At 48.3% G+C, this 15,000-nt stretch overlaps 4 protein-coding genes across 5 annotated transcripts in view; 3 read left to right on the forward strand and 1 right to left on the reverse strand.

The window, feature by feature from the left end:
• LOC308595614 (uncharacterized protein) overlaps positions 1–6,228 on the forward strand; it is a 61,440-nt gene extending 55,212 nt beyond the window's left edge. The window contains exons 4-5 of the mRNA XM_081210064.1: positions 2,356–2,500; positions 3,011–6,228. Of these exons, the coding sequence (XP_081066190.1) occupies positions 3,161–5,062 (1,902 nt within the window). The 5' untranslated portion in view covers positions 2,356–2,500; positions 3,011–3,160 and the 3' untranslated portion in view covers positions 5,063–6,228. The remainder of the gene's footprint in view (positions 1–2,355; positions 2,501–3,010) is intronic.
• LOC308595620 (uncharacterized protein) overlaps positions 1–15,000 on the reverse strand; it is a 251,467-nt gene that overhangs the window by 31,123 nt on the left and 205,344 nt on the right. The window lies entirely within an intron of this gene.
• Positions 1–15,000, forward strand: part of LOC308595698 (uncharacterized protein) — a 69,969-nt gene that overhangs the window by 19,719 nt on the left and 35,250 nt on the right. The window contains exon 2 of the mRNA XM_081210326.1: positions 13,032–13,175. The gene's annotated coding sequence lies outside the window, so the exon portion shown is untranslated. The remainder of the gene's footprint in view (positions 1–13,031; positions 13,176–15,000) is intronic.
• LOC308595636 (uncharacterized protein) overlaps positions 1–15,000 on the forward strand; it is a 176,285-nt gene that overhangs the window by 19,684 nt on the left and 141,601 nt on the right. The window lies entirely within an intron of this gene.

Genomic DNA, 15,000 nt, shown 5'->3' on the forward strand with positions numbered 1-15,000 from the left:
CTGGAAAGTGGGGGGTCCAGTCCCCCCACCCCTTCCTGCAAATTCCACCCTCTTCCCACCCCATGAGCCCCCATAAGCCCCTGCCCTGTCTAGACACAGTGGTTCTGCCCAGTCCAAACTCTGGTTTGGAGAGGAGAGGAAATCCTGAGAGGAAGAGGGGAGGGGAGAGGCCTTCTCCGAAGCAGCTCTTGGTTTCCGCAATCCCACCCAGGAAGCAGCCAGAAACCTTTTCCTCTCTCTCAGGCTTCCATCTTTAAGTTTCTCTTCCACTGCATGGCTCCAGTACAAAGAAAAGACAGTAAAACATCAGACATTAAAAACCTCCCGATAGAGGGTTGCCTTCAGCTGTCTTCTAAATGTCAGAATGTTGCCCATTTCCTCGCCCTCTGCCTGCTTCCCTGTAACTTCGCTTCTCGCGCGGGGGGGGGGGGGGAATCTGCAGAAGACCTTCGAAGGACCACCTGCCTGTCCAGACTGAGAGATTTTGGGGGAGATGCTCCTTCAGGTCTACAGTGCCGAGGCTGTTGAGGGCTTTAGGTTGCAGATCTTGCTGCTCTATAACAATCTCATTCAGCAAATAAATTTATTACTGAAGGCAAAGAAGCATAACAGGAGCCAAAAATAGCAAAAACTTAAATACATAAAACCCTAACTTAGCATACCAAAACAGCAATCAACTAAGAATCACACAAGCGGAGTAGAGAAATAGCAGACTAGGAAGTGGGACCAGGTGCCTTTCGGCCTTGTAATTTATATTCTATTAAATGTCAGAGTAACCTTGGGACTGGATAACAAGCCTGGCTCACTCCAGTTTAAACCAGCTTCATGTGGTTCCCCAAAACAAGAAAGGTTCTTCATAACCTCATCGCAACTTATCCCACCACCAGCTCTCAGCAGAAAGGAAACTGCCAAGTTTCAGGAAGCCTGCATTAGATCAACACTTTTCTATGCCTGGAAAATGCAACCATGACACTTTAAAGGTCAGCACTAACAAATTGAATTGTGCTTGAAAATGTGCTGGGAGCCAGGTAAGATTCCTTTGGAGCAGTGATGTGTGGTCTCGGTGGCTGCTCCCATTCAGTTGCAGTTTCTGGGTCACCTTCAAAGGTAGTCCCATGTAGACCACATAGCAGTAGTCCAAGCCGGAAATAACCAGAGCGTGCACCACTCTGGTGAGACAGTGTGCGGGGAAGGAGGGTCTCAGCCTGCGTTCCAGATGGAGCTGCTAGACAGCTGCCCTGGACACAGAATTGACCTGTGCCTCCATGGTCAGCTGTGAGTCCAAAATGACCCCTAGGCTGCACACCTGGTTATTTAGGGGCACAGTTACCCCATCAGGACCAGGGTGTCCACCACACCTGCCCACCCCCTGTTCCCCAGGGACAGTACTTCTGTCTTGTCAGGATTCAAGCTCAATCTGTTAGCCACCATCCATCTTCAAACCACCTCCAGGCACCAACACAGGGCATTCACAACCTTCACTGGTTCCGATTTAAATGACGAGAAGAGCTGGGTATCACCCACATACTAGTGAACACCCAGCCCAAAACTCCCTGATGATCTCTCCCAGCAGCTTCATACAGATATTAAAAAGCTTCATATAGACATTGAAAAGCATGAAATAAAACAGCTTTCCCCTCAGACTCTAGCGCATCGGAGATCATCAATGAGCGCAACCAGGGCAGTTTCTGTTGCATGATGAGACCTGAATCCCAATTGGAAGGATCAGGGTGGCAGAAGCTTTCCTGGTCCTGCACCCCCAAAAGCTCCAGACACAAGACTTTCATTAGCTTTGAAGGGGCCATCCAATACTTGGTGGTCTTTTCTTCAAAAGACAAATATTCTGAATACTTTTTAATTGATGTATGATGTAAATAGCGCTTCTGTTTTCCTTGTTCCACATCAGAGAGACTTTGATACGCAGGTCTGAGTTCATTGCTCTCCCTGAAACTGCTGTGTTAGCAACACTGCCTGGGCAGTGTGTTTGGGGTTCCTGGGCTGCCTAGACAACAAGACCCCCTTCTCAGCCTGACTTATATGGTCCCAAGGAAAGCAGAGCAGTACGTTAGGCACCAGCTTGGCTGCAGGAGTGGCTGGGCACCATCCAACCCTCTTAGAGACGGTGCCACTCTGGATTTGTGTAGGTTTTCCTCTATAGCCTTTTCTTCTCCTGAAGATAACTCAAAAGGAAGTGAAGGAGTGCACCAAAGTTTTACGACCAGAGTTTTCCTTCACGATGGGCTTCCTTCCCAGGTTGATGAGCCCCATCTGCCCTCACTTTCCTCTGCAGAATGGGTAGAATCTGCCTTCTTGACTGTGGGATTCACTGTTGTTCTCCTCCTCTCCATCCACCAGGTCCTTTCTTCACCTGCAGCAGAATTCCCTAATACACCAAGGATTTGAGACCCATCAGGTATCCTCACCTGGTTTTGCCAGCCGGTTGAAGCCATTCCTGGGATTGTGGCCCCTATTCCATCCTGACAGCTTCTGGAAGGCACAGGTGAGAGCTGAGTGTAGGGTGGGGACCAATAGTGGATAAATTACCCCATAAGGTGCATGACATTTCCCCCACCAAAGGAACTACCACTCCCCTAACATCGCATGACATCGTATGATTATGATATTTAAGACAGAACAGGAACAAATTCATGTCCCCAGAAATAACACAACCTCAGTCCATTAGTGAATCAATACTACATTTTCAAGGTACTACATATTCCACTAAGTACAGTTTATCTATTTGCCTTTAATATCCTGCTTTTCAGTGTCATTTTAGGATAGTCCTGCATCTGAAGACGAGCACGAGATCAGACAGCACACCATTCTTTTAAAAAATCAAGCTGCTTTATGAACATTGATTGAGGATTTTGAAAGTTGCTCATTAATTACTATCATTTGACATTGCAACTTCACTTACTAAAAACTGGGAACATGGGTAGGAGGTGAGGAAATGTAGGAGACGTTGAAATAGGAGGAGCTAATGGAGCTTGATGTGTTCTCTTTCCCTCAGTTTTCTTCCTTGAAACCCAAACAGGATTTCCTTTCTTCCCACTCTGAAGAAGGAGATGGAGAAGACAGACAGAACTCCAGGGGATGGGTCATCTCCCCCCCATTAGGAATAGAAATTAAAATGTGTGAAATGCAGAATATGCTTCATTGAATGAGCACACATAGTTCACATCAACGACCTCCAACAGGGGAGAAACCATTTAAAGGAATGGAGTTTGGGAAAAGTTTCATCACCGATAGTGGAAAACTTAGAACATATCAGCGGACTCACAAGGGCAAGAAAGGATTCCAATGCAGGGAGTGTGGGAAGAACTTCAGTCAAAATGGTCACTTAAGTTTACATCAACAGATTCTCACGGGGGGGAAACCTTTTAAATGTCTGGAGTGCAGAAAGTGCTTCAGTCAGAATGGAGACCTTAAATTACACCAGCGGATTCACACAGGGGAGAAACCATATGAATGTTTGGAGTGTGGAAAGAGCTTCAGTTTCAATGCAGCCCTTAGAAGACACCAGCGGATTCACACAGGGGAGAAACCATATGAATGTTTGGAGTGCGGAAAGAGCTTTAGTGAAAATGGAAGCCTTAGAACACATCAACGGACTCACACAGGGGAGAAACCATTCAAATGCATGGAGTGCGGAAAGAGCTTCAATCGGAGTGGACAGCTCAATAAACACCATTGGACTCACACAGGAGAAAAACCATTTGAATGTTTGGAGTGTGGAAGGAGCTTCAGTTTCAATGCAAACCTTAGAACACATCAACAGACTCACACAGGGGAGAAACCATTTAAATGCATGCAGTGTGGAAAGAGCTTCAGTCAGAGTGGACACCTCAAAGTACATAAACAGACTCACACAGGGCAGAAACCATTTAAATGCATGATTTGCGGAAGGAGCTTCAGTTTCAATGCAACTCTTAAAAGACATCAATGGATTCACACAGGGGAGAAACCATTTAAATGCATGGAGTGCGGAAAGAGCTTTAGTGTTAATGGAACACTTAGAAGACATCAACAGACTCACACAGGGGAGAAACCATATAAATGTATGGAGTGTGGAAAGAGCTTCAGTCACAGTGGACAGCTCAATATACATCAACGGACTCACACAGGGGAGAAACCATTTATATGTATGGAGTGCGGTAAGAGCTTTAGTGATAATGGAAACCTTAGAAGACATAAACGGACTCACACAGGAGAGAAACCATTTAAATGTTTGGAGTGCGGAAAGAGCTTTAGTGATAATGGAAACCTTAGAAGACATAAACGGACTCACACAGGAGAGAAACCATTTAAATGTTTGGAGTGCGGAAAGAGCTTTAGTGACAATGGTAAACTTAGAGCACATCAACAGACTCACACAGGAGAGAAACCATTTAAATGCTTGGAGTGTGGAAAAAGCTTCAAGCTGAGTGGACAGCTTAATAAACACCATTGGACTCACACAGGAGAAAAACCATTTGAATGTATGGAGTGTGGAAGGAGCTTCAGTTTCAATGGAAACCTTAGAAGACATCAACAGACTCACACAGGGGAGAAACCATATAAATGTACGGAGTGTGGAAAGAGCTTCAGTCAGAGTGGACACCTCAATGTACATAAACAGACTCACACAGGGCAGAAACCATTTAAATGCTTGAAGTGCGGAAGGAGCTTCAATTTCAATGCAACCCTTAGAAGACATCAACGGACTCACACAGGGGAGAAACCATTTAAATGCATGGAGTGCAGAAAGAGCTTTAGTGATAATGGAACACTTAGAAGACATCAACGGACTCACACAGGGGAGAAACCATATAAATGTATGGAGTGTGGAAAGAGCTTCAGTCACAGTGGACAGCTCAATATACATCAACGGACTCACACAGGGGAGAAACCATTTAAATGTTTGGAGTGCGGAAAGAGCTTTAGTGATAATGGTAAACTTAGAACACATCAACGGACTCACACAGGAGAGAAACCATTTAAATGTTTGGAATGTGGAAAGAGATTCAGTCAGAATAGAAACCTTAGAAAACATCAGCAGACACACAGCGGAGAAACTGTTTAAATGTATGGACTGTGGAAGGAGCTTCAGTCAGAGTGGAACCCTTGATTTATGTCAACAAACTCACACAAAACACAAACCTTAGAAATATCAGGTACGTAGATAGAGGTTCAGTCCTAGTGGAAGTTCTAAATCAACAGACTCACGACAAGGAAGAACTTTAGGAGTTGAAACCCTTGTTTTGTTTAGTCATTTAGTCGTGTCCGCCTCTTTTTGACCCCTGGACCAGAGCACACCAGGCACTCCTGTCTTCCACTGCCTCCCGGAGTTTGGTCAGGCTCATGTTTGTAGCTTCGAGAACACTGTCCAACCATCTCGTCCTCTGTCATCCCCTTCTCCTTGTGCCCTCCATCTTTCCCAACATCAGGGTCTTTTCCAGGGAGTCTTCTCTTCTCATGAGGTGGCCAAAGTATTGAAACCCTACAAACCATCAACAAACTCAGAGAGGAGACGCTGTTTAAATGAAAAGATTGCAAAAAGTGCTTTATTTACAAAGGAGTGTTTAAGGAACTTCCAGGGACTCTCTCATGGAAGAACCCATTTAGATGTATGGAGTGTTGGATGTCTTCCTCTCAGAGTCCACTCTTTTCTTCACGGAAATGAACTCAGGAGGGAATCGGTCTTTAACACGTGTTGTGTATGTGAAGTTCTGGTACTTATGTGTAAAACTGCATAGTAATGAAATATAGAAGGCAATGTCAAACAATGTGATTATAATCTAAGATGTAAAGTACCTTTTGATAGAGAAGGGGAGAGGGTTTATCTGGATTGCTGGTGGTCAGTGAGGATTAGGGCTGGGTGATATAATGTCCCATACTGGTTTCTAGACCACATTGTGATAACCTTTCAAAAACAATTGATATGGCAACACACCAAGAATCACAGTGTGTGTTTCTGTGATGCCCATTTGCCTGGAAGCAGCCGGCAGAAAGCTTTTATTTGTGAAGCCCCTGAATATGCCGAGTTCCTGACTTCCCTCCCAGATGACAGAAAGCAAAACACACACATCCATTGCCCTGTGTCCTTCCAGCCTCTTTCCTCCCTTGCTCCCTTCTGCCGGTTTGTGTGCCTGACTTAGATATCCTATGTGGTGTATTTTTTTATGGCTGAAACTGGATTTGCTCTCAGAAGCAAAGTTTTGTGCCTCACTGGGGACCCACTGAGAACTGTATGCTTTGAAAGCTCAGTAAAGTATTACTGAAGAAGTCCTGCTGCCTCTGTGTCTGGTTTTTGACCTCAGTGTGGGACTTGCTCTACACGTGGCCCCTACTCTCCTCCTGCCCTGAAGTTGCTTTACTCAAGCATGCAAGACGGGTGCATCTGTGTGCACTCAAAAGCAAATAAAGTAGGACTCGCCTTTCTATGAGAGTACAGTGGTACCTTGCATTACAGACGCTTCAGGTTACAGACACTTCAGGTTAGACTCTGCTAACCCAGAAATAGTACTTCGGGTTAAGAACTTTGCTTCAGGATGAGAACAGAAATCGCACAGCGGCAGCAGGAGGCCCCATTAGCTAAAGTTGTGTCTAGGTTAAGAACTGTTTCAGGTTAAGAACAGACTTCCGGAAGGAATTAAGTTCTTAACCTGAGGTACCACTGTAATGTGTTTTAAACTTTTTTTTTTTTAATTTTGTAATTGCTCTAGGAGATTCGGATTACAGACAGGGAACTAACAGTAATGATGATGAAGATAATGATGATGTTACATTGCTTAACATGCCCCCTCCCCAGTCATGAATACTTGAGGGCACTCCTGGGTCCATCATGGTCTCTTGAGGCCCATGTCCAGCTCTGGCTAGTTCCCCACCCCACAGAACTTTCGGGACAGAGAGGACATGGCCCTGGTCTTCCCTGCTCTGCGCCAGATGGGATGGTGGCAACGCTCTCTGTGTGGAACTGCCTTGAAGGCGACTCAGGAACTGGTCCAAAATGCGGCAGCCAGATGATTGGCTGGGCTGCCTCTCTTTATGAATGGCATTTCTCTCCCACCTCCTTGTCCAAGGAGATCAAAGCGGCATCCAGGGGTCTACCCCTCCCCACTGAGTCCCCCCACAACTAACACATTGGATTCCTGTTTTAAAACAGTTGCACTGGTTGTTTCCTTTCCAGCAGGACCTCTCCTACTCTCAATGCCTTGGCTTGTGAGACCTCCAATGGTGCTTTCATGGAACTATAGAGGTGGATGGCACCCCAAGGATCATCTAGTCCAACCCACAGCAATCTCAGAGGACACACTTGCATCTGGAGGAACTAAGCACTGGAGGAGAAAATGAGCCCTTCAGGATCAGGCCAGAGGGCTGCCCCCTATAGGGGAGACACAGCAGAGGAGCCTCCCATTGCCCTCTCCTCCTCCACAGATTGGCCTCCTCCTCTTATAACTCCAGCTTTATTGGTGGCCTTTGCCTCCTGTGGGAAGGAGTTCCACAGGTTTTACTCTGTCCTGCAAGAGGAAGCGCTTTCTCTTCTCTGCTCTCCTTCCTTCCTCCTTCCTCCTTCCCTCCTTCCTTCCTTGCACCGGTGAGGTTTTAGGTAACGAATGTCCGAATGTTTCCATCTGCGGACAACCTCTGTTATACAAGGGGACTGATCCATACATCTGAATGGGGTTTATTTGCATGCATTTCCCCACTCCTGGATCCAAGGGGCCAGCAGCGCATCCATGCAAAGGAAGAGCAGAGCTGCCGCCCTCCTGCGACCCTCCGCGCCCTGACTTGCCCCCTCTCGCCATGCAGCGCTGGGACCCCCGCTCTCCCCACGGGCCCTATGTTGGGAGAGAGGAGACTCACCGGATCCCAGCAGGCGCCCCCAGGCAGCCTCTGCAGAGCCGAACCAACGGGACCCCCACACGCCCGACTTCTTGCAGGAAAGGGAGGGGTTGGGCTTTCGCTCTGGAGGACCCTGCCCCCCCCGTCTTACTTTCCTCTCTAGGAATCCAGCTCGTTTCCGTTTAACCCTTGGCAAGCCGAGCACACCCAACTCACGCCTCTCCCTCTCTCGAGAGCCGGAGCATCGCGCACCAATGGCATCCCGAGAAGGCGGAGGAGGAGAGGTCTATGGATTATTTCCGGCTGTTTTGGACAGCAGCTGAACGGCCCCCTAACAGCTGGCCCCTGAACACGGGTCCTAAGAAATCTTCACTGGCTCCAGGTCCGTCTCCGAGCACCATTCAAAGTATTGGTGCTGACCTTGAAAGCCCTACGCCTGAAAGCAGCTTCGTATCGAGAAGCTTTTAATATTTGACTTTGGGTTATGTTTTCTTCTATTCTTTTGGAAGCTGCCCAGAGTGGCTGGAGAAATCCAGTCAGATGGATGGGGTACAAAAAAAAGTTGTTGTTTTTGTTAGACACTCAGCTTTTGATAGGGCTGCTTCGTTCTGTGCTTTTGGACTCCTATGTGGGCTTATGGTTCTGGTGCTTGTGGATCTCAAGGGATTTTATGTCTTGCCATTATAAATGCACGAGGATAAGTGCATTTACACAGACACATTTCCGCAAAAAGACCAAAACTCCGGCATGTAGCTGCAGGCGATAAAATAGGAGCCTTTTCTGCAAATGGCCTTTGCAACACAACTCGCTGGGTGGTAACAAAGTACACACATTGGCCTCTTTGCAACGTAGCCCCGTTTCCTCAATGAATCCACCCATTTCAGTAAAACCTGAGCTGAAATAGTAAGGAGAGCAAAACAGCAGCCCTGTCTGACCCCCGTCAGCCCCCAGACTCCCCCAGTCACGTGGCAGGAGATTCATCCTGAGCCCCCGCCCCCTCCGTGAAACGGGTATGACATCATGGATGATCCAGTGATGATCCATATGATTCAGTGATGATCCACATGATCCAAGCAGGCTGGTCCAAAGAGCAGATCTCTGGGTCTGAATGAAAGGGGTCTGCGATGATGGATTCTGGGGTCAAGAAATCCTCCCTTTCCAGTGATCTCTCAGGCTGGCCCGGAAAAGGCAGGGAGCAGGAATCGTCAGGCATCCCGACGGGCAGACAGACTTGTCATGTTGCCAAAACATGGAGTCTGATCTGATTTCCAGGTACAACGCATTTTGTGACTCAGCCGGGGATGTTTTTGGGGTCCTCTCTGTGTGACGGGGGGGGGGCTACTATCTGAGGGTGTAGAAATTGCAACGCGCTTTAGTTCTGGGCTGCTTCACTCCTCGCATGGGGGGGGGGGCTCTGCCTGCAAACAGATCAACAGCTGCCTTGCTTTCTTCCGGGCCTCATTGTGTTACCTCTGACGGAGACACAAGGGAAGAATTTTATCTGGGTGTCGGGGCTTTGTGTGCAAAAACCAAAGCCACATTTTTTTCCGTAACACAGGAGTCACAAGGCCCCACCCGCTGCTCAATGTGCACCAATACCTAAAACATGGAATGGATATAAGATCATGGCGTGGGGTGGGGGGCGGAGGGAGGGAAGGATTTTGCAATGTAAACATTGTGGGGGGGGGCCGCATTTTGCAAATGGATTGCCGGGATCACCCCTTTCCCTCTTTCCTCATCCCCTGAGCGAAGAAGGGAGGGGGGAAACCTCCCTCCCCCCCCCAATTCCTCCCTTCCCGGTACATCCTCCTCTCACCCCGCGCCCACAGCCCCAAATCCCTCTACAATGCGCTCCACCTCTTCCGCCTCCTCTCCTCCTCCTCCGACTTTTGTTTCCGGAATGAGCGGATAGAGGCCCCTTCCAAACTCCCTGCTTCGCCCGCAAGTGGAGCTTCTACGCCGGATTGCTGCTCTGCGGCGTAGCTCTAGGGGGCGCGCTTTGGAAAGGGGAGGAGGATGCGAAGAGGAGGGTCCCCGCCCCCCGTGGATGTTGCAGGAAAGAAATGAGACTCGAGAGCGAGGACAAAGAGGTAAAGGGGTCGCGGGGGAGGAGAGGGGGGGAGAAAAGGACCCAGAGACCCCCGCCAGCTCCCCAAAGCGCCTTTCGTGGGCCGCATGGGAAGGGCCTGGATCCCTGCACGTGTGCTGCGAAGGGGGCTTTCCTTGGCCCCTTAGGCGCCTTGGCAGCGGCGGACATGGGGAACCTACGCAGGGGGTCCCCACGAGGGCCCCCTTGCCCCGTTTCCCCCGCGTAGGCATCCCTGGGGCCCTGTGGACTCCGCACGGACAAAGGCGGGCCATGAAAGGGTTAACGGGCATGAGGGACGCCTGGATAGAGACCCCCCTGTCCCTAAATTGTGCGTCTTGGGGTGGCCCCTCAGGATGGAAAGATGGGGGATGAGGGCTGAGCCGCGCCAAGGGGGGCCTCTGGGTTCAGGGGAGACTCTGGGACAGAGGGAGGGAGTCGAGGAAGTGGGGAGGGGGAGCATCCCTGGAGCAGGGAAGGGCAGCATTGGGGGGGGGGGAAGATAGGAAGACCAGTGTTTGGGGACACTTCTCCATGGTGGCATCTGTGGGGATTCTCTGGAGGCGCCACCTTGGCTTCTCCCTCCCACCCAGGAATCGGCCACCCCTTCAAGGTGACCAGAGAGGGATCCCTGGAAAGTGAGGGGTCGTGTCCCCCCACCCCTTCCTTCCTGCAAGCTCCATCCTCTTCCCACCCCATGAGCCCCCATAAGCCCCTGCCCTGTCCAGGAAGAGGGGAGGGGAGAGGCCTTCTCAGAAGCAGCTCTTTGTTTCCGCAATCCCACCCAGGAAGCAGCCAGGAACCTTTTCCTCTCTCTCGGGCTTCCATCTTTAAGTTTCTCTTCCACCGCCTGGTTCCAGTACAAATAAAAGACAGTTAAACATCAGACATTTAAAACCTCCCAATACAGGGTTGCCTTTAGCTGTCTTCTAAATGTCAGAATGTTGCCCATTTCCTCGCCCTCTGCCTGGTTCCCTGTAACTTCGCTTCTCGGGGGGGGGGGGTCAGCAGAAGACCTTCGAAGGACCACCTCCCTGTCCAGACTGAGAGATTGGGGGGGGGGAGATGCTCCTTCAGGTCTACAGGGCCGAGGCTGTTGAGGGCTTTAGGTTGCAGATCTTGCTGCTCCATAACAATCTCATTCAGCAAATAAATTTATTACTGAAGGCAAAGAAGCATAACAGGATCCAAAAAATAGCAAAAACTTAACTTATGTAAAACCCTAACTTAGCATACCAAAACAGGTCTCAAGTATGAATCACACAAGCAGAGTAGAGAAATAGGAGACTAGGAAGTGGGACCAGGCGCCTTTCGGCCTTGTAATTTATATTCTATTAAATGTCAGAGTAACCTTGGGACTGGATAACAAGCCTGGCTCGCTCCAGTTTAAACCAGCTTCATCTGGTTCCCCCAAAAAAGAAAGGTTCTTCATAACCTCATCGCAACTGATCCCACCACCAGCTCTCAGCAGAAAGGAAACTGCCGAGTTTCAGGAAGCCTGCATTAGATCAATACTTTTCAATGCCTGGAAAATGCAACCATGACAATTTAAAGATCAGCACTAACAATTTGAATTGTGCTTGAAAATGTGCTGGGAGCCAGGAAAGATCCTTTAGAGGAAGTGATATGTGGTTTCAGCGGCTGCTCCCATTCAGTTGCAGTTTTGGGTCACCTTCTAAGGTAGCCCCATGTAGACCACATAGCAGTAGTCCAAGCCGGAAACAACCAGAGCATGCACCACTCTGGTGAGACAGTGTGCGGGGAAGGAGGGTCTCAGCCTGCGTTCCAGATGGAGCTGCTAGACAGCTGCCCTGGACACAGAATTGAGCTGTGCCTCCATGGTCAGCTGTGAGTCCAAAATTACCCACAGGCTGTGCACCTGTTCCTTTAGGGCCACAGTTACCCCATCAGGACCAGGGGGTCCCCCACACCTGCCCACTCTCTGTTCCCCAGGGACAGTACTTATGTCTTGTCAGGATTCAAGCTCAATCTGTTAGCTGCCACCCATCCTCAAACCACCTCCAGGCACCAACACAGGGCATTCACCACCTTCACTGGTTCCGATTTAAATGAGAAGAAGAGCTGGGTATCACCCACATACTGGTGAACACCCAGCCCCAAACCCCTGATGATCTCTCCCAGCAGCTTCATATAGATATTAAAAAGCCTGGGGGAGAGGATGGAGCCCTGAGGCACGCCACAAGTGAGAGCCCAGGGGTCTGAACACCCATGCCCCAACATCAATTTTTGGACATGGCCCAGGAGGAAGGAGCGGAACCACTGCATAACCATTTCCCAAGCTCTCCTCGAGGGTCCAGAAGGACACCATGGCCAAAGGTCTCCAAAGCCACTGAGAGATCTAGTAGAACCAGGAAATAGCTTTCACCCCAGATTCTAGCACATCCAAGATTATCAACGAGCACAACCAGGGCAGTTTCTGTTGCATGATGAGGCCTGAATCCCAATTGGAAGGATCATGGTGGCAGAAGCTTTCCTGGTCCTGCACCCCCAAAAGCTCCAGACACAAGACTTTCATTAGCTTTGAAGGGGCCATCGGATAGTTGGTGGTCTTTTCTTCAAAAGACAAATATTCTGAATACTTTTTAAATGATGTATGATGTAAATAGTGCTTCTGTTTTACATATTCCACATTGGAGAGATTCTGATACACAGGTCTGAGTTCATCGCACCCCCTGAAACTGCTGTGTTAGCAGTCCTGCCAGCCTGGACAGTGTGTTTGGGGGTTCAGGGCTGCCTAGACAACAAGACCCCCTTCTCAGCCTGGCTTATATGGTCCCAAGGAAAGCAGAGCAGTATGTTAGGCACCAGCTTGGCTGCAGGAGTGAGTGGAAGGAGGTGTGCAGGACACCATCCAACCATCTTAGAGAGTCCACTCTGGATTTGTGTAGGTTTTCCTCCATAGCTTTTTCTTCTCCTGAAGATAACTCAAGAGGAAGCGAAGGAGTGCACCAAAGTATTACGACTAGAGTTTTCCTTCTCAAGGAACTCCCTTCCCCGGTTGACAGGCCCCATCTGCCCTTCACTTTCCTCTGCAGAATGGGCAGAATCTGCCTTCTTGACTGTGGGATTCACTGTTATTCTCATCCTCTCCATCCACCAGAGCCTGCCTTCACCTCAACAGAATTCCCTAATACACCAAGGATTTGAGACCCATCAGCTATCCTCACCTGGTTTAGCCAGCCAGTTGAAGCCGTTCCTGGGATTGTGGCCCCTATTCCATCCTGACAGCTTCTGGAAGAAACAGGTGAGAGCTGAGTGCAGGGTGGGGACCAATGGTGGATAAATTACCTCGTAAGGTGCATGACATTTCCCCCACCAATGGTACTACCGCTCCCCTAACACCCCATGACATCGTATGATTATGATCTTTAAGACAGAACAGGAATAAAGTCATGTCCCCAGAAATAACACAACTTCAGGCCATTAGTGAATCAATACTACATTTCCAAGGTACTACATATTCCACTAAGTACAGTTTATCATTTTGCCTTGAATATCCTGCTTTTCAGTGTCATTTTAGGATAGTCCTGCGTCAAAAGATGGGCACGAGATCAGACAGCACATCGTTCTTTAAAAAATCAAGCTGCTTTATGAACATTGGTTGAGGATTAGGAAAGGTTGCTGATGCATTACTATCATTTGACATAATTGCATATTCATTTTCTGAAAGTTGGGAACATGGGTAGGAGGTGAGGGAATGTAGGAGACGTTGAAATAGGAGAAGGTGCTAATGGAGCTTGATGTGTTCTCTTTCCCTTTGTTCTCTTCCTTGAAACCAAAATAGGATTCCCTTTCCTCCCATTCTGAAGAAGGAGATGGAGAAGACAGTCAGAACTCCAGGGGATTGGGTACCTGTCCCCCCCATTAGGAATAGAAATTAAAATGTGTGAAATGCGGACTATGCATCATTTAATTAGCACACATAGTTCACATCAACAACCTCCAACAGGGGAGAAACCATTTAATGGTATGGAGTGTGGGAAACGTTTCACTGATATTGGAAAACTTAGAACACATCAACGGACTCACACAGGGGAGAAACCATTTAAATGCCTGGAGTGCGGAAAGAGCTTTACTGATAATGAACACCTTTGAACACATCAACGGACTCACACAGGGGAGAAACCATATAAATGTATGGAGTGTGAGAAGAGTTTTAGTATTAGTGGAAGCCTTAGAAGACATCAACGGACTCACACAGGGGAGAAACCATTTAAATGCCTGGAGTGGGGAAAGAGCTTCAGTCAGAATGGAGAACTTAGACAACACCAACGGACTCACACAGGGGAGAAACCATGTATCAAGTGTGGAAAGAGCTTTAGTAATAGTGGAAACCTTAAAAGACATCAACGGACTCAGACAGGGGAGAAACCATTTAAATGTATAGAGTGCGGAAAGGGCTTTAGTGATAATGGAAGCCTTAGAAAACATCAACGGACTCACACAGGAAAGAAACCATGTAAATGCCTGGAGTGCGGAAAGTGTTTCAGTCAGAATGGAGACCTTAGAAGACATCAACAGACTCACACAGGGGAGAAGCCATATGAATGTATGGATTGTGGAAAGAGCTTCAGTCGGAGTGCACACCTTAGAAATCATCAACGGACTCACACAGGGGAGAAACCATATAAATGTATAGAGTGCGGAATGAGCTTTAGTGATAGTGGAAGTCTTAGACAACATCAACGGACTCACACAGGGGAGAAACCATATAAATGTATAGAGTGCGGAATGAGCTTTAGTCAAAATGGAAGCCTTAGAAGACATCAACGGACTCACACAGGGGAGAAACCATTTAAATACCTGGAGTGCGGAAAGTGCTTCAGTCAGAATGGAGACCTTAGAACACATCAACAGACTCATACAGGGGAGAAACCATATAAATGTGTAGAGTGTGGAAAGAGCTTCAGTCAGAATGGAAGACTTAGAACACATCAACGGACTCACACAGGGGAGAAACCATTTAAATGCCTTGAGTGCGGAATGAGCTTTAGTGATAATGTAAGCCTTAGAACACATCAACGGACTCACACAGGAGAGAAACCATATAAATGTGTAGAGTGTGGAAA

The sequence above is a fragment of the Podarcis bocagei genome, assembly GCF_964188305.1.
Source record: "Podarcis bocagei genome assembly, chromosome: 10".
Classification (NCBI taxonomy): Eukaryota; Metazoa; Chordata; class Lepidosauria; order Squamata; family Lacertidae; genus Podarcis; species Podarcis bocagei.